At 47.0% G+C, this 24,096-nt stretch overlaps 1 protein-coding gene and 1 long non-coding RNA gene across 7 annotated transcripts in view; both read right to left on the bottom strand.

The window, feature by feature from the left end:
• Positions 1-24,096, bottom strand: part of LOC102424720 (signal transducer and activator of transcription 5B) — a 56,337-nt gene that overhangs the window by 10,147 nt on the left and 22,094 nt on the right. For 3 of the 6 annotated variants that reach the window (XR_002830123.1, XM_006092376.3, XM_023756910.1), the window contains 11 exons: positions 12,842-12,981; positions 8,935-9,063; positions 7,749-7,838; positions 6,763-6,937; positions 3,614-3,744; positions 3,202-3,353; positions 2,569-2,724; positions 1,786-1,965; positions 1,096-1,183; positions 896-1,018; positions 133-225 (listed from right to left, as the gene is read on the bottom strand). Coding sequence is in view for 5 of the 6 variants with exons in the window: in XM_006092376.3 (XP_006092438.1) it covers positions 133-225; positions 896-1,018; positions 1,096-1,183; positions 1,786-1,965; positions 2,569-2,724; positions 3,202-3,353; positions 3,614-3,744; positions 6,763-6,937; positions 7,749-7,838; positions 8,935-9,063; positions 12,842-12,981 (1,457 nt within the window). In the remaining variant the exon portion in view is untranslated. Of the gene's footprint in view, positions 1-132; positions 226-895; positions 1,019-1,095; positions 1,184-1,785; positions 1,966-2,568; positions 2,725-3,201; positions 3,354-3,613; positions 3,745-6,762; positions 6,938-7,748; positions 7,839-8,934; positions 9,092-12,841; positions 12,982-24,096 lie in introns of all 6 variants that reach the window. The other 3 variants (XM_006092377.3, XM_006092379.3, XM_006092378.3) reach the window with 3 other exon arrangements.
• On the bottom strand, positions 18,361-23,476 carry LOC106697748. The gene is made up of 2 exons (XR_001348949.2): positions 22,418-23,476; positions 18,361-19,187 (listed from the first exon to the last, which is right to left on the bottom strand). It is a non-coding gene; the product is annotated as an uncharacterized LOC106697748 (long non-coding RNA).

The raw sequence follows: 24,096 nt of genomic DNA, 5'->3' as shown, positions 1-24,096 counted from the left end.
CACACTCCCTTCTGCCTCCTGCCAACAAGAACAGCATTTTTTTTCTATGCTCTTTTGGGGAGAACACGTGGAAGAGATCCATGACACCAGCATCAAGATCTTGAGACCCGCAGGCCCAAGGGACCAACTCACAGATTCCGCAAAAGCATTGTCCCAGAGAACCGTGGCCGTCGCGTTGTTGTCCTGGCTGCCGTGGACAATCACCACCACCGGGAGGGACAGGGTCTGCAAAGACACAGAAGGGCTGAGCGCCCACCAGCCACACTTCTTCCCCTTTTCTTCTTCTTTTCAATCACAACATGTTCATTCTTCAAGCTTCAGTAAGTGTCACCTGGGACACAGAATGTGAATGGCTCCGGGAATAATATGACTTCTCCACACTGGCAAAATCTTAGACATTTCAGATATGGTAAAAGAGGTTTCATTAGGTATTTCTGAAGGATGGAATAAGTTCTCTAAGTTACACAGAGAACGAGAGAGAGAAGAGAGAGTACGGCCCGGCCGGTGTGGCTCAGTGGTTGAGCATCGACCCACAAACCAGGAGATCACAGTTCCATTCCAGGACAGGGCACATGCCTGGGTTGTGGGCTTGATCCCCAGTAGGGGGCCGTACAGGAGGCAGCCGATCAATGATTTTATTCCATCATTGATGCTTCTATCTCTCCCTTCCTCTCTCTGAAATCAGTAAGAAAATATATATATATATATATTTTTTAAAGAGAGAGAATGAAGACATTTTGGGGGGTGTGTGCAAGGGGGGGGGGAGAGCAAGTAACAAATATCCGTCCTCACTTTCTGTTCATCAATAAAAATTTTTTAAAAAGGGACTATGTGACCCAAACAGTTCTTGTGTGAATAAAGTGCTCACGGACACACTGCTGAGGGAGGGCTTTACCTTGACTTGAAAGACCAGCTCATTTCCACCAACACTGAACTGTGATTCAAACAGGATTGTGAATTTTTCTTCGGTCACTGACTCTGCCCCACGACGGTCAGACCTCTTGATGCGTTTCAGGGACTGCAAAGGAGAACATTCAGGTGACCAGGTCCTCAGAGAAGCAGGGGAATCTGTTCGTCCCCTCCCTCCGTCCTCACCATGTTCCTGAAGTGGGCGCTGAGCGTGCCTGTGGCCTGGTGATACTCCATCACACAGCAGTTGTTCAAGATCTCCCCGCTGTACTCACTGCAAATCAGAGAGACGCAGCTCTAAACCCACGCAGGGTCTCGGCTCACAGCGGGTACAGATATGCTCGGGGTCGGAGGAAGCACAGAAGGTATTTAAAAACTTATGTCATGCCATGACTGGCTTGGCTCAGTGGATAGAGTCAGACTGAGGACTGAAGGGTCCCAGGTTCGATTCCGGGCAGGGGCACATGCCTGGGTTGCGGGCTCGATCCCTAGTGAGGGGCCTGCAGGAGGCAGCCAATCAATGATTCTCTCTCATCACTGATGTTTCTGTCTCTCTCCCACTCCCTTCCTCTCTGAAATCAATAAAAATATATTTAAAAAATAAAAATTTACGTCATTTAGAAGAAATGTTATATATTTTTTTTAAAAAAGAAAGAAATATACATAAAATATACAAAAGTTTTCTTAAGTGAATTCCTACTAAGTGAAACCGTATCATACTATCTTCACAGAAGAACCCCTTCTGCTCTTTCTCTGAGAGCCAGAAGGCCAGCAGGGCTGCCGGGGCCCCCACATAGGACCCTTCTGAGGAGGATCCCTCCATCCCACGGCCGGGCCTCGAGGAAAGGGGCCGAGACACAGGAAGGACGCACGTACTTGCGGGTGTTCTCGTTCTTGAGCAGCGACTTGGCCTGCTGCTCGCTGATGATGGTGGCCTTCACCTGGGGGGGGTTCATGTGCACGTTCAGCTTCCCCCCCACCAGCAGGCGCACGGTGGCTGCAAACTTGGTCTGGGTCTTCAGGACCTGAGGGGGCTGCTTCTCAATGATGAACGTGCTGCGGGGACCCAAGGGACGAGATGCTGCCTCAGGGCACAGGGCTCTGGTCCCCCGTGTGGGGAGGAGGCCGCACACAGGGCTCGGCAGGCAGAGGAAGGGCACGTGGCCGAGACCCTGTTCCCAGGGAGGCCACTGAGAGCCGCGGGGAGGCGGGAGGGGAGGCAGGGACATGAACTCGGCAGCTGGCACGGGGCTGCAGGAAGCAAGGGCAGCCCAGGTAGCGCTCACAAGAGAAACTGGGAAAGGTCAACGGCGACTGGGGACAGAAGGGAAAGGGTGTGAGCAGAGAGAGACAAGGGTGCCAGTGAGAGCCCCCCATCTGCAAAGCACCCCCTGCCTCCCCCAGGCCAACCACATGCGGGGCTGGGCGCGGCCGAGAGGCAGCAGTCACCTGGTCACCAGGGCGCAGGAAGCAAGGGCAGCCCAGGTAGCGCTCACAAGAGAAACTGGGAAAGGTCAACGGCGACTGGGGACAGAAGGGAAAGGGTGTGAGCAGAGAGAGACAAGGGTGCCAGTGAGAGCCCCCCGATCTGCAAAGCACCCCCGCCTCCCCCAGGCCAACCACATGCGGGGCTGGGCGCGGCCGAGAGGCAGCAGTCACCTGGTCACCAGGGCGGAGATGATGTCTGTGATGGTGGCATTGACCTCGGCCAGCATCTCCTCCACGGGGCCGGGGATGGGCAGCTGCTGGCAGAGGTGCTCAGCTCTGCGGATCTGCTGCCGGTTCTGCCAGATGATCTCGGCCAACTTCTCACACCTGCACCCCAGCCCCGGGGCCAAAGGAAAGGACAGGCCTTCACCCCTCCCCCAGGCCAAAGGTGAAGAGGCTCCCAGTCTGGGGTGAGCCCCCCAAGACCTAGCCCCACCCTCACCCAGGAAGGCTTTACACCTCAGCCCCCACTCCTGTCCACTGAGCAGAGCAGGGCAGCGGCTGCCCTGACTTCCAGAAACACAGACACGCAGGAGGCGTGACCCTGATTTGTACCCAACCAGCCGAGCATCAGCCCAGAGCACCTGGCCCTGCCCCACCCCCAACACAGTGACTCCCTTCCCAGGGAGGGGGCATGACTGGGGGCATCAAAGTCTGTGCGGGAACCAGACCACTGGTGAAGTAAGACCTGTCACAGGACAGAGCGAGCGGCTGCACATGGAAACTCGGGAGCAGAATAAGCAGCTGGTAGACCACCCTGAGCCCCGGCCCCCCTCCCTACCTGCCCCTGCCCCCCCAAATTACCAGGACTGCAGCACGTCCAGGCTGCCCTCAGGGGGCCCCCCATTCCCGGCCAGCTGCTGTCGCCGCTTCCACTGGATCAGCTCGTCATCCAGGATGATGGTCTGCTGCTTGCGCAGCAGCTGCAGGGTCTTCTGGTGCTTCTCGGCCAGCTCCTGAGGGAGGGGAGCAGGCCCTCTGGCTCCTGGGGAACAATCCTGCAGGGCCTCGCTCAGGAGGCAGGGCCTCCCCCCGACCTGCTCTGCCTCACAGGTCCCCACAGGCCTCCTGCCCCCGGGGCCCTGGCCTATCCCTCTCTCGGTCCCCGACAGCTCAGGTCCCCGACAGCTCAGGATGTGAACCCCACGCCTGGAGGAGAGGGACGCACACCCACTCACCACGCGGGATTGGAGGAGAGGGACGCACACCCACTCACCACGCGGTATTGCTGCAGCGTCTGGGCCTCTCTCTGCAGCCAGGCCTCCAGGGACACCTGCTTCTGCTGCAGGGCTGACTCCCGGCTCAGACGCTCCTGCGGGTTCAGCTGGGCCAGCTGGGCAAACTGAGCTGGAGGAGGGACAGGACACCGTGGCCATGACCCCCAGCTTCCAGCAGGAAACCCGGAGAAACCACACTCACTTGCTCTGCAGACAAGACCCTCAGGGTGACGTGCCTGACCAACGGCCAGTCAGGGATCTGGCAGCCAAGGGCCCCGGAGATGCGCCAGCTTCACTCCCTGGCCCCCAACTCTGAGCTCCCCTCTAGGGACGAGGAGACAGAAGCTTGTGGGGACAGCTGAGGAGGATCCTACCACCCCAGCCCACACAGCTGGGGCCCCGCCTTCCTCACGCCACACTGGGGTCCGGCTTGGAGCCACACTGCCTCGTCTGCCTCGGCCTGGCCATCTGCTAGCGGGGTGGACCCGGGGGGAACCGCCTCACTGTCCTGTGCCTCAGTCTCCCGGGTGCAAACGGGGAAGCCTGCTCCCTGCCTCGGCGGGTTGCTTGGGGATGAAAAGGGCTGATACGGAAAATGCTCAGGAAGCTGCCTGGCACGTGAAGCTCTGGGTGAGAGTGAGTCCCTGTTGCTCAATGGGCTACAGGACAGGACTGAAGGGTGACGGGGACCAGCAGCTCTCAGCCCCGCCCGCCAGGGAAGGCCCTGCTCCTGGGCCTGTGCCGCCTCCTGGGGCACAGCTGCCTCTGCTCAGGGAGAGGAGGTTCTCTATGCACAAAAGGCGCCAGGTTGGGTCACTGTGAGCTCAGCTGACCAACAGGAAGAGAAAAGAGAGAGAGGAAAGGGAGAGAGAGAGAAGGCGAGAGAGAGAGAGATAACCTTTAGGAAGGTTATCAATGGCAGGAATAGGGAGTCAGTGAGGCATAATTACCCTTAAAAAAAAAAAGCAGTTATGACCCTAGCTCAGTGACGGCGAAGCTTTTGAGCTCGGCGTGTCAGCATTTTGAAAAACCCTAACTTAACTCTGGTGCCGTGTCACATATAGAAATTTTTTTATCTTTGCAACCATAGTAAAACAAAGATTTATATTTTTGATATTTATTTTATATATTTAAATGCCATGTAACAAAGAAAAATCAACCAAAAAAATGAGTTCGCGTGTCACCTCTGACACGCGGGTCATAGATTCGCCATCACTGTCCTAGCTGGTTTGACTCAGTGCATAGAGCATCAGCCTGTGGACTGAAGGGTCCCGGGTGTGATTCTGGTCAAGGGCATGTACCTCGGCTACAGGCTCCCGGCCCTGGTCGGGGTGCATGTCGGAGGCAACCAATTGATGTGTCTCTCTCACATCGATGCTTTTTCCCTCTCTGTCTCTCCCTCTGCCTTCCACTCTCTACAAATCAATGGAAAAATATCCTCAGGTGAGGGTTTAAAAAAATCAGTTATGAAATACTTAAGACATAGGGAAGGGAGAAAGAATCATATAAAAACACCTGTGAATTCATAACCCAGATTAAGAAATCAAACATTTCCCAATTAAAGCCACCTGCTCACCTCCACAGCTTGCGATCCCATCCCCCGCCTAGGGAAACACTATCCTAACTTCTGGGGGAATTATGCGCAGCCAATAGCCATTTTGAACACCCAGTGTCCTTCCTCGGGCTGAGTCAAGAAGATGTGAGCATCAGCATGTCTTGGTCAAGCTCCTGGCAGGCCTCTGAGGGCCCCGTCACACTGACCTAGGCCCTGCCCAAGGTCACACAGGCTGGGAAGGACCAAAGCAACTCTAGACAGCCAGGAAGAGCCCAGGACGAGAAGGGGATGCGGAGAGATGGCCCCCATCTCACTGCAGGGGCCTGAGCAGGAAGAGCGTCGTCCAGCAGGGCACACAGCAGGGTCGTCCGGGTGCCACCTCAGGATCCTGCCACCACAGGGAGGTGGTGGTGTCCCCAACGCCTGGTGCGGCCTCCCTATGCCAGCGACCCAGTTCGGTTTCTCCTGGCAATTTGCAGACGTTTCTGGGAAGGCCGCCAGGAGATGTGGGGCAATTGTCTGCTCCACTGGAGGGAACTGAGCCTTCTCTGCACAACAGATCAATAGTCTGTGTTTCTGATGGTGAACTTGATAAATGAGACAGAACTGACATTGCATGATGGGTACAAGCCCAAACCAGAACCCAAACCCAAACCCATACATAGGAAACAGAAAACCCAAGAATAGGATCATCGATATGGTGACCAGTCCACGGCCAGGAGAGAACTAATAGCTTGGCTATCCTGTTCCCCCATCTGGGAAGTGGGCTTCCCCCCACCCTGGGGCCAGTCAGGTATGGAATCAGATGGGAAGAAGACATGCTAGACTCATCCCACCGACATCTATTCAACACCTATGGTGATTCAGGCAATGTGCTGGCCTGAGGGTATAGAGATGTAAGACGCAGTCCCTTCTCAAAGAATTCTCAAAGAATTTACATCCTAGTGGGGAAGACACAGTTAATAAACAGTATCGATATAGTTACAGGTCGGCGCCCACACGCGTGGTATTGGAAGAGCGCACTGCATGTGTGTGTGTGTGTGTGTGTTTGAATGGCTGGTTGGTGCAGCAAAGGCTTCTCTGAGGAAACCACTGCCACACTGCCGGGCTCCCACAAGGACAACAGAGGGCGCTGTTGAGGCTCCACAGCCTCCGGGCTGACTCTGAAGTTCTCTGTACCCAGACTGCCAGGCTGGATTCCTACCAGGAAGGGGGGCCTTTGTCTACGGGCAACTGATGTGCCCCAGGATGGCCTCTCTGAATAGCTGTGCTGAACATGAAAAGTTTGTCACCAGAAACACAGTCCTGAGCCCTTATACTGGCCCTGCTCAGAGAGTGAAGCAGCACTTAAAACATACAAAAGCACCGTCGGGGTGCTGTCTACTGGACTGGGAGCGCTTCCTGCAAGACCAGGAGCTGGCTGGGTATGGGCAGCCTGAGTGAGAGCCACACTCTCCGAAGGCAAGCCTTGGCCTTCTCCCCTTCCCAGGCCTCATCTTCCCAACGCGAACGATCCCCTGATGCTCCAGAGAAAGGCAGCTGGTTCTCTCCCGACAGGACCTGAGCTTCTTCCCAGCCCCACCCCCGCCTCACCCTGGATCCTCAGGCTCTCCTGGTACTGGATGATGAAGTACTCCTGAGTCTGCTGCAGCTTCTTCAGCTCGTTCTCGGTGTCCTGCGTGACCAGCCGCAGCTCCTCAAAGGTCTGGTTGATCTGAAGGTGTTTCTGGGACATGATGTCGGCAAGACTCCCGGCTGGAGAGGCACCCTGGGCACAGAGCGGGGGCAGAGTGCAGGCAGCAGTGAGCTGGGCAGTGAGGACGGGAGACCACTCAGGCCTCAATGCAAGGGATCGGCCAGCACCTATCACGGGGATGAAACCCCAAAACCTTAATTTTGAGTCCTGGGAGTTGCAAACGTCATTTGTGAGAATTGGTGTAGAGTCGGAAGAGGAGGAAAGGGGGCGCTGGTGGACATGGCATCTTCCTAAAACATAGCAGGAATTCCTAGTGCCGCTCTGGCCTCCAACAGACTATCCCAATCACGGTCCATCTAATTCCCCTCAAAGTTACCTGGGTTTTCCTACTAATGATGATGACCCCTGAGGACAAAGTGGGGAACAGACCTACTTGTGAGTGAGGGGAGAGGAAATCAGGGGAACCTCTCCCAGGTATCATCCTGGAGACCCCAAAGTGAAGTTACAGGGGGCGCATCCACAAGGGCTTTGTGGACCCAGGCATTGAAGTGACCTGGTCTGATCCATTCCTTCACCAGCTGGCTGAGAGAAGGTGGGCAGAAGTCTCACCTGAATATAGACATGACTTGACTGAAAAATTATTCATTGGGGGTTGAATTACTTCACACCTGTGCACATTGTTTTGTGGCTGCAAGCTCATCAAGGCTATAAATCAGTTAAGACCAGAGTACAGTCTTCTATTTCCTGTTGCCTCTTAGGACAAGACTCTGTTTATAGAGACACCGATAGGTGCGCCCCGAGTCATCATGACAAACGGGGTCCAGAGGGAAGTGGGCAAGATGGGGTTTCCCAACTCCTCTCCTCACACCCAGGGGACACTCACATTGTTGGCTTCTCGGACCAGCCTCTGCTCATTGTACAGAATGTGCCGGATGCAGCGGACCAGCTCCATGGGGCAGCGGTCATACGTGTTCTGAAAGAATCCAAGAGCAGACATCACTCTGTTCCCCTCCATGCTACGGGCCGAACCCCACCTTGGAGGAGACTCCTAGAGACACGGCGGTGTAATCATGAGATACGCTGCTCCTTCAATATCAACGGGGGACCAGGAAAGCACCTTGTAAAAAACCTAACTACGTAAGAAGGTAAGAGCATTTCATTTCTTGCACCCTAATTTGTCCAGAGTACTAGGGCATCATTCTTGGACACAGGAGAAATACACTTCAAAAGGCCACCTCAGAGGAGAACCTGGACACCACCTTGCTGGGCAATGCAAATCACTCCACCAGCGACGGGGAGACGGGCGCTGTACGTCGCCAGATGTGGCGCCGTGAGGAGGACGCAACAGCCTTCAGGGTGCTGATCAGGGTTGTGTAACCCGAATCTAATCATGAGGAAATGCCACACAAACCCAACAGGAGATACGTTTTATCTTTAAAGAGTAGAGGAGCTAAGTTACTTCAGAGTGTCAGTGTCACTAAAGACAAAGAAAGGCTGAGACACAGTTCCAGATTAAAGGCAATTAAAGAGACATGATGACTAGACTCGAGATGTGACGCTGGACTGGATCCAGGACTGGAGGGGGGGAAATAAATGCCCTAAAGGGCATCAAGTCATTTCACAAGATGGGAAGACAGACATAAAGTCACCCGAAGGTGTTCTATCAACGTACAGTTTACTGACGGTGATGACTGGACGACAACGATGTGAGAGAAGGTGCATAATATTCTTAGGAAACGGACGCTGCAGTACTTGGGGCAAAGGGACATGATGTGCACAACTTACTCTCAAGTGACCAAAAAAACATGGGTATGCGGAGAGCACATGATAAAGCAAACGTTCACAATGGGAGTCTTTGTATCAACCTTGCAACTTTTTGTAAACTTGACATTATTTTCAAATACAAAGTTTAAAAAGAGCCACAACCGTGACAATAAACAACAGGAGCTTTATGCAGGCAACTCGACGACGACAACGCCGGGCTGAAGAGGAAGAAGCTCTCTGGGGGGAGAACTGAATGGACAAGGCCCGCCTGGGGCAGGCAGCGGCGACCCAGCGCTCACACCCACCTGCAGCTGCGTGGCGTAGTGCCCCAGCTTGATCTTCAGCAAGAACCCATCTTCCCCCACCTGGTGCTCCGCCTTCTTCTGCAGCTCCTGCACCAGGCCCTCCAGGAGCTGGGTGGCCTTAATGTTCTCCTGTGGATTATCAAGATCTATTGAGTCCCTAGGGGAAAAAAATTACATACATATGTATACATACATGCACATGAGCCTATATCAATGCAGCCTCAACACATCACACCTTGTCTTTGGCTAAAGAGATTTCGGCGTAAAGCTCACTGCACATTTTAGGAGAGTTCCATTCAAATGGACTAGATCAGTGATGGCGAAGCTTTTGAGCTTGGCGAGTCAGCATTTTGAAAAACCCTAACTTAACTCTGGTGCCGTGTCACATATAGAAATTTTTTGATCTTTGCAACCATAGTAAAACAAAGATTTATATTTTTGATATTTACTTTATATATTTAAATGCCATTTAACAAAGAAAAATCAACCAAAAAAATGAGTTCGCGTGTCACCTCTGACACGTGTGTCATAGGTTCGCCATCACTGGACTAGATGCCTACATGCACCTAATCCTAATCCACTGACTACCTGAGTGGACTGGATAAGAGTCTATTTTCTTTCTTTCTTTTTTTTTTTTGACAATGTGCTGCCCTTTCTCTTCCTCCTACTCACTTGCTGTGGTGCTCATGCTGCCCGCTGGGAATGAAGGGAGAGGGAAGTGCTCTCTGCACACTGAAGGAAACAGGGCTCCGATAATTTCCTATTTATAGTCGCCCCTTCACGGTGTCAGGGGCACAATGTCGAGAATGTTCTACTTTTTTCCCCCACCCTCGAATGGTTCTGTATGTTGCTAATGTCACATGAAGTATTTTCTTAAGGCAGGGGAAACAACATTTATTGCTGTTTCTAAGAAGCCTTGGAAAGGATTCGTTCAGACAGACTCTTCCTTCGAGCATTTACACAAGTCGCAGACGTGGGACCTGCAGGCAACACTAACTCCCCCAGGGAACCAGAGACTCTATTGATGCAGAGCCAGGTGATGGTGACAGGGCTTGGATGGCCTCCCTTCCTCCCTCTCTCCTTCCCCCGTTCTCAACCCCCCTCCCCGACACTCTCATGTTTTAAACAATTTAAGGCAACAGTTGCTATTTGGCAGAACTTAATTACTCAGCTCACTGGAGAAACCAAACAGCTATCAGACTGAAATAATATTCAATTACTGTTGCTCGAGTCTAACGCTGAACAAGAGATTTGGTGCTCGCTAAAAAGTGCTGTCATCTCTAACCCCATCATGTCAGTTAGCAACGAATCTCAAATGGAGGCACAAACAGGAGTACCACACGCTGGTAACGGACTTCATCAAACGATGTGCTGAAATATGCACTTGGAGAAGGCAGCGGAGAAAGTCAAATGTTAAATGTGCATGGTCTATGGACTAAATAAAATACATATTCAATAAGAGCCTGGAAGGAAGGAATGGCGGCCCGGCATGCACCCCTGTGTCACCCGGCAATAACGCTCCTCATCCGAGGAAGCCGTTCTTGAGACGATCCAGTCTCATGGAAAACAAGTACTGGTTCTTGTACTTAATTCTCTGTCCTTCCCCCCCAGACCATCCCCCCAAATATTTTCTTACCGTAAACATGAAGAACTGGACATTTTCATTAAAATCTTTACACTCTTTTTTTAAAATATATTTTTATTGATTTCAGAAATGAAGTGAGAAGGAGAGACAGAAACATCAATGATGAGAGAGAATCATTGATTGGCTGCCTCCTGCACGCCCCCCACTGGGGATCGAGCCCACAACCTGGGCTTGTACCCTAATCGAATTGTGATCTCCTGGTTCATCGGTCAACGTTCAACCACTGAGCCACGCCGGCCGGGCTAAAATCTTTATATTCTTAAGAAAACCCAAACTAAGGAAAATTCTAGAGTTATTGAGGTGGTAACTTCATAAGTTAAATAAATGTCTAATAACTATGTTGTATACCTGAAACGAATACAATATTGTATGCCACTGTCATTGGAAAAAAAATTTTTTTAACTAAATAAAATTCAGATTTCCTTTAATATCAACACAAGCCTCTTAACATTTGCTCAGTAAGAAGATGACGTGGAAACTCTATCCAACGACATTTTAAATAGACAGAAACCTCCTATTAATGTTTTTCTGAACTCCTCGAGATCTTTAAAAAAGAAAAGGAAATGGAAAAGCACTAAGCAAGGTGCAGTTGACACGCTCACACTTAGCTCTCTTTTTTCTCACTTAATTACATGAGGCTGAGATTTTTTTTTAAATTGCCTAGAAAATTGCCTTCCCGGTGCTCTCTCGTTTCTGGAGAGAAATTCGCTACTAATACACAACTGCGACTATTCCAAGGCAGCGTGACTGCCAGGGATACAGCCCTCCTCGAACAGCAGCACAAAGGCCGTCTGTCGGAGAGGCCACGCCGCCCGCAAGGGTGCAGGCCTGGAGCGGAGGATGAGTCTGTCAGCTCAGACTGACCGGCTGGTGACAAACCAACCTGCTCCCGGCCCGAGCAGAGCAGCGGGCATCCTGTGCCTGGCGTGCAGTAACGTCAGTGAGAAATATTCCTAACAGTTGACTGCATTGTACTAATTCTAAAAGAGTTTAAAAACAATCCCCCCCCCCCGAATATATAATAAAGAGTAATTTGGAAAAGAAGAAAAATAAACATGCTTGTTAAATCTGCCATCAAGATATAGTTATTGTTAATATTTTGGTGTATCGTCTTTTAGTCTTTACGTGTACATATAATTTACATATAAATTTGAAAACACCAATGTCTCTCCATTGTTAAATTTGTTAACAATACATTTTTAAAAAAAATTATGTGAATGGACATACCTTATCTGTCCCATTCAGCACTAAATTCTATGTGGACAAAGGTTTTAATTTTTTCATAGGAACTCTACTACCCACGACTCTGCTAGGCACCCTACAGGCACTCAAAACATTTGTTAATTGGTTTTTACTAGCTGCAATGCTCAAATGTGTTCAGCCAGAATATACTATTAAAGAGAAGATATCCTATTTTTTAAAAAATATTTTTTAAATTGATTTCAGAGAGGAAGGGAGAGGGAGAGAGAGATAGAAACATCAATGATGGGAGAGAATCAGTGATCGGCTGCCTCCTGCACACCCCACACTGGGGATGGAGCCCACAACCTGTGACCTCATAGGTCAATGCTCAACCACTGAGCCATGCCGGTCGGGTGGAAGATATCCTATTTTTAAAATCCTCAGAGTCATTCTATCTTTCTAAAATTTCAGATGGCGCTAAATACCTCTTCATGGGTCACGATTTTTTTTTTTTAAGGTATAAGTTTTGGAGTCCCCATCGTGTTATCTTCCAAATTTAAATATGCTTGTGCTGCCCTGACTGGTTTGGCTCAGTGGATAGAGCGTCGGCCTGCGGACTCAGGGGTCCCAGGTTCGATTCCGGTCAAGGGCATGTACTTGGGTTGCGGGCACATCCCCAGTAGGGGGTGTGCAGGGGGCAGCTGATCAATGTTCTCTCTCATTGATGTCTCTAACTCTCTATCCCTCTCCCTTCCTCTCTGTAAAAAATCTTCCAAATTTAAATATGCTTGTGCTGCCCTGACTGGTTTGGCTCAGTGGATAGAGCGTCGGCCTGCGGACTGAAGGGTCCCAGGTTCGATTCCGGTCAAGGGCATGTACCTGGGTTGCGGGCACATCCCCAGTAAGGGGGTGTGCAGGAGGCAGCTGATCGATGTTCTCTCTCATCGATGTTTCTAACTCTCTATCCCTCTGCCTTCCTCTCTGTAAAAAACCAATAAAATATATTTAAAAATAAATAAATAAATAAATAAGCAAGCTTGTGCTTCATGAAATATGATGGAGAAAAGTCGGTTCACTTACCAAGGTTGGCTTTCGATCCACTGGGATAAGTAATGGCGCACCTCGATGGGGAAATGCTGGCCATACAAGGCTTGCATCTGATGAAGGGCATCTCCTTGCAGCTGCTGGGCCTGGATCCACACAGCCATGTTTACAATCTGCTAAACAAACAATCGGTGGTTTGGGTGGTTTTATTTCTTCCCCTTTTAAATCCACTAGAGTAAACATTAATATAGTTATTAAAGATAATTGCTTTTTAAGCCCTTTTTGGTAGACTGAAGGTCAGGGTTCTTGAACTGAATTTTAGCGTTACAATGTTTTCAGGATGTAGGTGTTCCGTGTGGCCCTGGGAAGCTATCTAGGTGGGTCCATAAAGCTCTGACTATACAATATACTGAAGTCCTAGAAGCAAAAGTGCACAGGGGAAGAACTGCCTATAGCTTTGATATCATAGACATTCTTCACTTTTGTTCCGAACTTGAAGCAACAGTAAGCAGCATCTGAACAGTCATGATGAATAATTAGCATGAGGATTTTTAAAAAAGCACTTGTTTTAGATTCTTATTTTGACTTTTAAGAATTACAATAAACATACTGCCATTTTGAAAAAGACCCAGTACAAGGAAAGTGAAAATATGTAAAGCATGGATTGAACCCTATGTATTATGACTAGTTACCTAAGCAACAATGCTTTGCACACAAAGGGCACAACTTTATTGGAAAAATACCCCAAGGTTCACCTTCTGAGTTATTGCTAAGGAATTTATGAAGCACTGCTCTGTTAAATTATAGCCTTTAAAAATCTTTCCGACATAACAACAATACATTCCAGCTAAGAGTCAGAAACAAGAACCATTATATTTCCAATACGGGTAGATTTTTAAAATATGCTCTTGATTTCAGAAAAAACGGTCTTATAAAACTACCAAGATGCCTTCTCAGACCCAACTGAGAATTTTAAATTCATTTGGCAGAAACCCTCTGGGCTTAACCTGACTGCAGCGGTAACATGACTTTCATGTACACAGAAGGGACTAACACGGAATCTTGCTCTAACACTGATCCCTAATGTAGACTCCGGTATAAGGCAGGGCTATCTTTAATCCCATCCAAAATCAATTTGGCTATTGATTGGCACAATTCTCCCAAGAGCTGTTATGGTCAGGGTCCAGTGAGTTAGAGCTTGCTTTTGTTGAACACCAAAGACTACACGTGTGTGTTAGGAAACAAAAACCCCATCTCTGTTAGTTATCGTTGTCCAATAGTGTAACACTGAGCTATTTATGGGACTAGCCAGTGAGCCAACAGTGAGGTGTGGGGAGGGAGCCAGTTACCTATTTTAGGCTTGTGCAATGCTGTAGAGCACTTGAGCGGTGTGCGATTTTATTTAGAGCTTTGGGGCATGACGGCTGGGATCCCTAAGATCACCCAAGACATCAGATTTCAATGGCTGAGAGTTTACTGGGAGAAGGACTCTTGGATAGAAGAGCTCCCTCCACGTGATCATCAAACATCTGGAAGGCATTTAATTGTACAATGTAATTTTTAATCAAATAAATCATGTCCCAAGATTTTGGAAACTTGGAATAGACACCGAAGCATGTTTTTTTGGATAAAAGGTAAAGGGATGGATGGGTGGGTGGACGAAGGCGCTTAGGCATTTACACGTACGGAAGAATGAAAAAAGCATGAAGAAAAGAATGCAGGTTTTAATCTCTTTTAGTGAAGGGAACTGGAGAGAAGACCTCACCATAGCTCTTGTAGCGACCGTGTGAAAGCTACCAACAGATAGAAAAACAATCTTGCATCCTGCATTCATTAACTGAACTGACCTAAGAGACAAAAGAAGGAAAACGTTTCTCTCCTCAGAGACTCCTTCTCGATCCACCCAAGTAACATAACATTCTGGTCACTATCCTCCGTCTACTTTATTTTCTCCATACCATGGATCACTTCCTGACATTTATCACATATTTGTCTACTGTCTCCCTACCAGGGAGAAGTCACCACAAACACAATAACTTTGTTTTGTTCACTGCTTCTTCTCTTGGGCCTAGAACAGTGCCTGGCACATTAGCAAGCAGTAACTTTTTTTGTTGCATAAATAAATGTATACACACAGTTTGGTCAAATCTATAGATACCAGGTATGAAATACCCAGGCAAGAAATGGAGACAAATTTTATAACTGGGATGACTTTATAATTTGGATGAGTCTATATTTACAATGGTCTATTTGTTCCTTAATAACATTTGCCACAATCTGTCATTTTTCCTTTTAGTTTCTGTTAATTGGTTTTTGTCCGTCTTCCCCACTGAACTCTGAAGAACGGTGAGTGAAAAGAGCACTGTTATTTGCCTCTGTGACAAGGCAAGTAGTCAATAAACACTTGCTGAGTGATTACATACACACCAAATATGTGGCAAATATTTCACATGTCCTGCTGTCTGAGCATATTCCCGGGGAGTCTATTATTGTTTTTGTGTTTTTGTTTTTGTTAATCCTTACCTGAGGATATTTTTTCCATTGATTTTTTTTTTGCAGTGGTTCTCAACCTGTGGGTCACGACCCCTTTGGCGGTCAAATGAGACCATCCTGCATATCAGATATTTACATTACGATTCATAACAGTAGCAACATTACAGTTATGAAGTAGCAACGAACATAATTTTATGGTTGGGTCACAACATGAGGAACTGTATTTAAAGGGCCAGAAGGTTGAGAACCAGAGGGGAAGGAAGGGAGGGAGGGAGAGAAATATCGAGATAAATATCGATGTGAGAGAGATACAGCGATTGGCTGTCTCCCGCACATGCCCAACCGGGGCCGGGGATTGAGCATGCAACCGAGATACGTGCCCTTCGGTGCATGGGTTGATGCTCTAACCACTGAGCACACTTGTCAGGGCCTATTATTGTTTTAAGAAAGACCATGGTGATATGCCACATATGTAGGGATACTACATAGACGTCACACTATTTATTTTATCTTGTGGGGTTTTTTTGTGGGTTTGTTGTTGTTGTATCCTCATCCAAGGATATTTTTTCCACTGATTTTTAGAGAGAGTTGGAAGGGAGGGTGAGAGACAGAGAGAGTGAAACATCGATGTGAAAGAGACAAATCAATTGGTTGCCTCCTGCACGTGCCCCACCGGGGCAGGGGATCGAGCCTGCAACCGAGGTACATGCCCTTGATGGAATCAAACCTGCCACCTTTCAGGTCCGATGCTCTAACCAATGAGCAACCCACCTAGGGCTTGTCTTGTGTTTTATATTGGTTCTTAGTTTTTATTAAATAGTGGGATGCTGAGCTGTTAGCATTTGTCAGAATATGTTTATGGCTCTAAATGTAATAGTTATTTTCTAAAGTGACACTTGAAGAATAATAGCTGGAGAATATAAGGTGGCAACCACCTTATTTTGATAAATACAATGTACTTTAATTCCACTACATGAAAATACTTTGACAGAGAAAGTAGGTTTTGCCTATGAGTAGTAAAAAATGTAAAATAAAAATGCACGAAATAACACAGAATCATTTTTACTTTTTAACTAAAAATTATATACATGGAATAGGGGATGACTTACTGAGATTATTATGTAACAATTTAAAATATGTGGTTGAGGGAGGAAAAAATACCACCACTTTCCCCAATCGCATCAATAAAAGCTAGACTCCGAGCATTAGTGCCTTTCTGCGTGCGTGTCCACACGCTCCACACCCGTTACCAGGCGACACCTACACCGCCCAGCTGAGCCTCTGCCCTTTCTCGCCGGTCCTGCTTCTCCGCACGGGCGGGCGGTGACGGCACCCCCCTGGCCTCAATACACTCTCTCTTCTGCTTATTTACCGGCAGCTCCCTCTTCAATGCGTGATGTTCTGACAGGGGAAGTGGTTTGTGTCTTTGGTAAATCATCACAGGGGCTCCTCTAAGACTGGGAAATGGATTCACAATCTTATTTTTAGCCGAAGACGAGAGCGATGTGCGTGCTGCTTAGTTGCGCTTGGTGGTCATAAGCGCTCCACACAACCCGCCACAGGGTGGGATGCAGAACGTTGTGAAAGCGTAAGCTGTTTACACGGACGTTATGGGTCTGGATGTGCCTCAGAGTGTCAAGCAGCTTGGACCCTCAGGCCATTGTTAAAAAACGGCTTCAAAGTTTAATGGCTCATAATGATACACGCTTACTGAAAACCATAAAAGTAAATACCCACTAACAAATAAATTATATGAGTGGCTGGGACTTAGGGATAATTTTGTCTCAATAATAAATACCTTTTTATTAGACGCTTTCCCTTTTAAAAATACAATATAAAACTTTGTAAAGAAAAATACCACGTTCTCTGAATTCTTCTGGAACACTGTGGCCAAAGTCATGCCAGAGCTAAGCTCTGGGCCAAGAGATGTGGGGAGCACATGACGGAAGGGTCCCAGTGCCAATGGGCCAACTGGGGGACTGAATTCTAGCTTGGGGTGGGAGTGGGAGGCATAAAATGTGTCAGGGATCTGGTCTGCTGCATTTATGTGTCTAATTTATGTTCTTAATATGTTTTTAAAAACTAGAGAGAGAGAGAGAGAGAGAGAGAGAGAGACATTGATTGGCTGCCTGCCTCACACACCCAACCAGGGATCGAACCCATAAACTTGGGCATGTGCCTTGAATGGAAATCAAACCGGCGACCTTTTGATGCATAGGACAACGCTCAAGGAACTGAGCCACACGGGCCAGGGCTATGGGTATGATTTAAAGCATTTTATATCACTGGCCAGTGCTTCTCAGTGGTTAGTGTCGGCGCAAGCACCGGTTCGCTCCCTGCCGCTACCCCCACCCCACCCCCCTTGTGTTGGCGCAAGCAGGAGGTGAAGGGTTGATTTATCTCTCTCACATCAATGTTTTTCTCTCTATCTCTGTCTCCCTTCCTTCCACTCTTTCTGAACAGCAATGGAAAAAAATAGCCTCAGGTGAGGATAAAATAATTAATAAATAAAGCATTTTATATTTCCTGTCCTCCATCCCACCACAACCACCATCCCATCCCATCCATCCCATCCCATCCATCCATCCCATCCCATCCCATCCCAGTCTCTAACATAGGGTTCAAGTTCTAGACACAATGGCTAAGTCACCTAAGTAGGGGAAGGCGCTGGGAGGACTGTTACTGGCTCACCTCCGAATGAGAGGGTAAGATTGTGACGGGTGGTGTCCCAAGAGCAAGACTGCCCTAAGTACAGTAGGTCCTCACTTAATGTCACCGATAGGTTCTGCCACTTCAAGCAAAACGATGTATAATGAAACCAATTTTACCACTGGCTAATGATGTAAACAAGAGTTACGTTTCTATGGGATCTCACCTCAACGTTATAATGAAACAATGTTGAATGAAATGACCTGCTGTTACCAAACTCCAAAAAAATAATTTAAAAATCCTGTTCTTTCCAAGGACAATCTGACTCCTACTAATGAAAGTATGAATTATTAGCAACAAATATTTTGATTCCTCCAATAAATAAAAGTAATTTTAGAAATAAGATTGAATAATGAATTAAAGTAACATTTATTAGTGTTATTACCCACCATCAGAGTTACCACTCACAGAACACCTACTATATGATTTATTACCGTAAGCGCTTCTCTGAACCTACTCATTTAATCCTCACAAAACCCTACGAGGTCGGCACTATACAATCCCCACTTTATAGATGAGAGAACCGAGAGTCGGCAAATTAAACAGGATTGTAAAATGGTGCAACTTTGGAAAGCAAGCTGGCAATTCTTCAGAAGGTTAAACAAGGAATTTCCATAGGACCTAGCAGTTCCACTCCCAGATATATGCCTAAGAGAACTGAAAACATGTCTGCAAAAACTCGTGCACAGATGTTCATAGCAGCAGCATTCATAATAGCCAAAAAGTAGAAATAACCCAAGGGTCCATCAACAGAAGAAGGAGTAATATGAATATGAATGGAAACATAAAATGGATTAAATGGAATATTATTCTTATGTCTGAAGGAATAAAGTACTGACATACTACAACATGGATGAACTTTGAAAACATTACGCTAAGCAAAAGAAGCCAGACGTAAAAGGCTACATATTATAAATTCCATTTATATGAAATGTCCAGAATAGGAAAGCCCACAGGGACACAGCAGATCGGTGGTTGCCAAGGGCTGAGGTAACAGATAACAGTGACTTTCGATGGGGACAGGTTTCTTTTGGAGGTGACGTATTTGCTCCAGATCCCGTACTTCTGCGGGCGCCAACATATGGGCAGTCTGGCCCGCGAGGCTGTCCTTCTCCCCTCTACCATGCTCCCTTTGTCTTGAGGACTTGTGGTGGTTGGTCATGTTATTTCATGTACTTTTCTGTATGTTGCCATATTTCATAATTTAAAGAAAGAAAATGAATTAAGAGATTAGAATAAGAGACCTAAGGTTGCGAAGCTCTGATTTGGGCAAAGGCTTGGGCTTGTTGGCAGATGAAACAGAAGGTGTATAAACATTGCTTCTAATCTGAAAAGTATAAGGCAAGGAACCCGGATTAAAAACTGTTCATCAGATCAGCGCCTTAAAGACTAAAGGACTTTGGAAAGACTATAAACAGCAAGTTCCCTGATTGTGTCAATATCAATGATTACATGCATTCAGTGGTGATGGTTACCCAGTAGTAGGAACCTGGAGGGACGGAAAAATATTGAATAGTAGTAATAAAGGATTAAGGCCTTGTTCATATTAAAATTGGCCTAACATCAAGTAAGAAGGTTATAGTAAAACTTTCCCATGTAGAAGTAGGTCAATACCAGAGCCATCTGCTCTTTAAATTTTTTTTTTTCTAAACACTACTTTATAAGCAATCAGGAAGGCAGTTCTCTAACAAAATCAGATTATTAAACAGATGGGACGAGAACAGAAAGAATAAAAGTATTTGGCTTGCAAAAACATAAACAAGGAAAAATTTGCCCAGGCAACATAGAGATGATAATATTCTGGGAAGACAATCAGTCATAAATCTTTACGTCACAGCCAAATGATCACATATTATTTTGGGAAGAAGAGAAAAGGGGGAGGAGGTAGAATGGGGAAGGGAGGCCTGAAGGAGGAGGGAGGGCAGCTATTTGCTAAATATAAAGACCAAGTCTTAATCAGTGGGTTAGCATATATTTAAAACTGTCACCTAAATATAACTTGGCCCAGCACACACGATCCCATAAATAAAGAGAGTGGACTCAGACAAGGATCATCGTAGCTGCTAAAACGATTAGGTGATACTTGTTGGAGAACAGGACAGTCACACAGTGTCAAAGTATTGCCTCACATATTACTTATTATTCACAGAGGGGAAAGGGTATGTATTCAGTGGAAAAAGCTGGTGGACAACACCTTAACCAAGTAATCAGACATCCCCGATCATGGGACAAACGGTCATTTTTATGCCTCCAGATGTGACGCACTGAAAAGAACACACACACTAAATGTTTCGCCTCTACTCATGAATAAAACAATCAGACAAATACAAATTGTGAGACTCTTATGAAAGACAGAAAAATGTGGAACTGTTCTAGATTAAAGGAGACTAAAAAAACATGATAACTACCTAGAACATAGTTTTTTTTAAAAAAAAAAAACCCACACCACAGTTCTAAAGGACATTACTGGGACAATTAAAAATTTTAATTACATTTTTAAAAAAATACATTCTTATTGATTTCAGAGAGGAAGGGAAAAAGAGAGAGAGATAGAAACATCAATGATGAGGGAGAATTATTGATCAGCTGTCTCCTGCATGCCTCCACTGGGGATTGAGCTACAACCTGGGCATGTGCCCTGACCGGGAATTGAACTGTGACCTCCTGGTTCATAGATCAACACGTAACCACTGAGCCACACCAGTTGGGCTTAATTACATTTTAACATGGCCTATATATTGGACATTATTGTATCAATGTTACAGTTCTTGAGAGTGATAATGGCATTGAGTTTATATAGAATGACCTTGTTCTTGGTCGATACATACTCAAGTATTTAAGGGTAAAGTCATGATGTCTGCGACTTACTTTCAAAGGGGAGAGGGAGAGAGAGGTGTTACCTAAATGTAACAACTGTTAACAACTGGTCAATCTAGGCAAAGTGTATATGAGTGTTCATTGTCCTATTCTTTCAATTTTTCAGTAATTTTAAATTTTTTCAAAATCTAAGGGGGAAAAAAAAGCAATTAGAGTAGAGGCGTGCTCTCGCCTGGAAACTACCCCTGGCGGTACACACACATCAGGCTTCTCAGACTCTGTGCGGCAGGCGGGAGGACGCTGTCCTGCAGGCCGGGCTCCGTCCTGCCACAGTGCCCGCAGCTTGAGGCGTTCTCATTCTCTCTGTGTTGAAACCCATTTAGCAACTTGAAAACCCATTTGGGAAGAAACTACATCACTACCACTTTCCAGGTAACTAAAAACATTTGCTGTGCCCTGGCTTGCCCACCCCTGGTTTAGAGCGTCGGCCGGCAGACTGAAGGGTCTCGGGTTTGGTTCTGATCCAGGGCACCTACCTCCATTGCAGGCTTGATCCCCGCCCCCGTCGGGGCACGTGGGGGAGCCAACCAATAGATGTGTCTCTCTCACATCCATGTCTGTCTCTGTCTCTTCCCCTCCCTTCCACTCTCTCTAAAAACTCCTTTTTCAAAACGACATTCCCCTTACCCCTAATGACACACCTGAACACAACTGGCATACGAGAAGGTCCTTGACAGTTTAAGGGTAATAATTCAAGGCCTCCAGAAGGCTAGAGTTACAAGACCAGATCCCAGAAGGCTTTAGCCAGTGGTTCCTAAATTGGCTCCTACTCAAAAAGGCCAACGGAACTGGGGGGCTCGATCCTGTTTTGTTGACATCAACTTAGTTTGTGCCCAGAACCTGCACTTACAGCCACAGCAAGGTCTGTATTCCCTCCTGGGTCCCTCATTGTCTCAGGAAGGCTGAACAGCTCAGGCCAGTTCCCAAGAACAGAAAGGCAGCCCTGAGATCATTCCCCCTAGGTCATGCTTTACACCTTTATGTGCATCCACGCCAGCGCTCACCCAACAGCACACCTGGCAGAGAGACCGAAGGACACTGAGACAGGACACGACCCATAGAACCCAAACTGAACGCAGAAGAAGGTAGCATTTCCTGTCTCTCTCCCCACCCCCCTTTCAGGTAGCTTCATTCTCTGTATTTACCATAATCAGAATCTACTTCATTCTTGCTAACAGACCATTATTTGAATGTAAATCCTTTAAAACAAAACAAAAAAACACGCACACACACAACAAAATAGAAAGTGAACCTAACCATGTTTTGGTTAAAATAAATGGAAAACTAAAATCGTGTCTGTTAAGAGAGAAATGCCTCATCAGCTAGTTCCTTTGTTTGCTCACTGGATGATGTTCCATTTGCGAAGTCCGACTGACGGCAGCTCTCTGAGGATAATGCCAATGTGTGGAGAAGGATGCTCACTGTGTTTAAATCAAACATGTCCTGCAGAAACGTGGGTCCAACGATGGGGCAGCAGGTGGCAAGCAGCTAATTCTAATTCTGAGATGAAATGACATTTAAATAAGGGCTCACCTTGTCTTAGAAAGTCAACGTGTTCCGCCTCTTGGTGACAAAAAGGTTACCCAGTCTAAGAAATAATAATGACATCAGGACCTTCAACATTAAGAAGAATTAAGCCCGTGCACAAAGTAACTTTTACCACAGCATTAACACGGGCACTTTGCAAGAAAATACAGCTGCTTTTGCTAAAACAAACTACTTTTTCTAGAAACAGATTCTCTCGGGCTCTGTGTCTCCTGGGATATCGGCACACAGCTTAGCACTACGAATGCCAGTGACTGTCCCTACAACATACAGCAGGTGCGCAGAGAAACTCCCATCGCAACGCGAACGGCGCTTTCGCCCGAGACATCAGCCAGGATAACGGCTTCTGTGTCGATGCTCTTTCACAGGCTGCACTGTTACAGGAAGAAGCAAAGAGCAGCGATTTCCTTCCAAAAGGTCAGCTGCCTCAGACAGACCAAACAGAAAGCAGTTGATTCTTGCCAACTTCCCCTCCTGCTTCTGCAGCTTGTACGCAATAGTGTTTGGTTTCCAGTAAAGCTCCAAAGAAAAACAAACCAAATGTGAGACCCAGAACCGTAAAGTGTCTCACGTGACCGGGTTGAAGACAATACGGTCACATGGGGCCATGCCTTTTAAACAGCAGTGGGGCTGTCAAAAACCACCAGGTTGAACGCGGACTTACACACGGGGAGAAGGACGAGACTAGATTTACATGAATGTTCCACAAGTCACTGCCTAAGAATAAAGTGATTTGGGGGCCGTAATAAATGTGACAACATGTGAGGTCCCTAGTGGATTGATATGAAAATAAATCTTTAGCTTTCCTCTTCTCAAACTAAAGTCCAATCGTTGTCCAACACAGTAAGGCACTGGCCGGGATCAATGCTGACAAGCACATATACGAGGACTATATAGTTTCCTAGGTTAGACATGGAGAAAAGACTGTACAACTATGAACAAAAAGAGGAAGAGGACAGAAAATATGATTTTAAATCCTCTTTAGATAGTAACCCCAAATAGTTAGGAAGTAATAGAGAACCCGGCCGTGTGGCTCAGCAGTTGAGCATCCACCTGTGAACTAGGAGGAGGTCTGACGATTTGATTCCCGGTCAGGGCACATGCCCCGGCTGGGAGTGTGCAGGAGGCAGGCGACCAATGATTCTCTCTCATCACTGATGTTTCTCTCTCTCTCCCTCTCCCTTCCTCTCTGACGTCAATTAAAAACATATTAAAAAAAAATATCGAACACCCGCTCACCCTCAAAGAAACAGCACATTCTTGCGTAGATTTCTTTAAGAGCTCATCTATGCATTCAATCTTCCCAGAGGCAACAAATTAGATCCTTTTGAACAGAAAGATGAAGAGGAAGGAAAAAAGAAGACTTTTTAAGTTTTCTCAGCCAGACTGGTTCCTGGCTTAGCTGTCTACATACAACTTACAAGAAACCGTGACGGGCCCTTCCAGGCCCCTCCGGTGTGTGGTAGGCTCTCTGTGGTTTCTAACCCGCTGGTTTCAGGTTGTGGTGGCAACAGAGACACCAGGCTTTTTGTGAGACAAGCTTCTGTTCTAAAGATTCTAGGCTTTGATGATGGAGGGTATGTAACCCCCTCTGAGACGTTCAAAAGGAACACAGTCTGGGGTTCAAGGAAAAACCTGTTAGTTTGTTAAACGTGCTAAATGAACGA

The sequence above is a fragment of the Myotis lucifugus genome, unplaced genomic scaffold (genome assembly GCF_000147115.1).
Source record: "Myotis lucifugus unplaced genomic scaffold, Myoluc2.0 scaffold_100, whole genome shotgun sequence".
Lineage (NCBI taxonomy): Eukaryota > Metazoa > Chordata > Mammalia > Chiroptera > Vespertilionidae > Myotis > Myotis lucifugus.
Note: the sequence above shows the minus strand (reverse complement) of the source record. Positions and strands in the feature narration are given on the sequence as shown.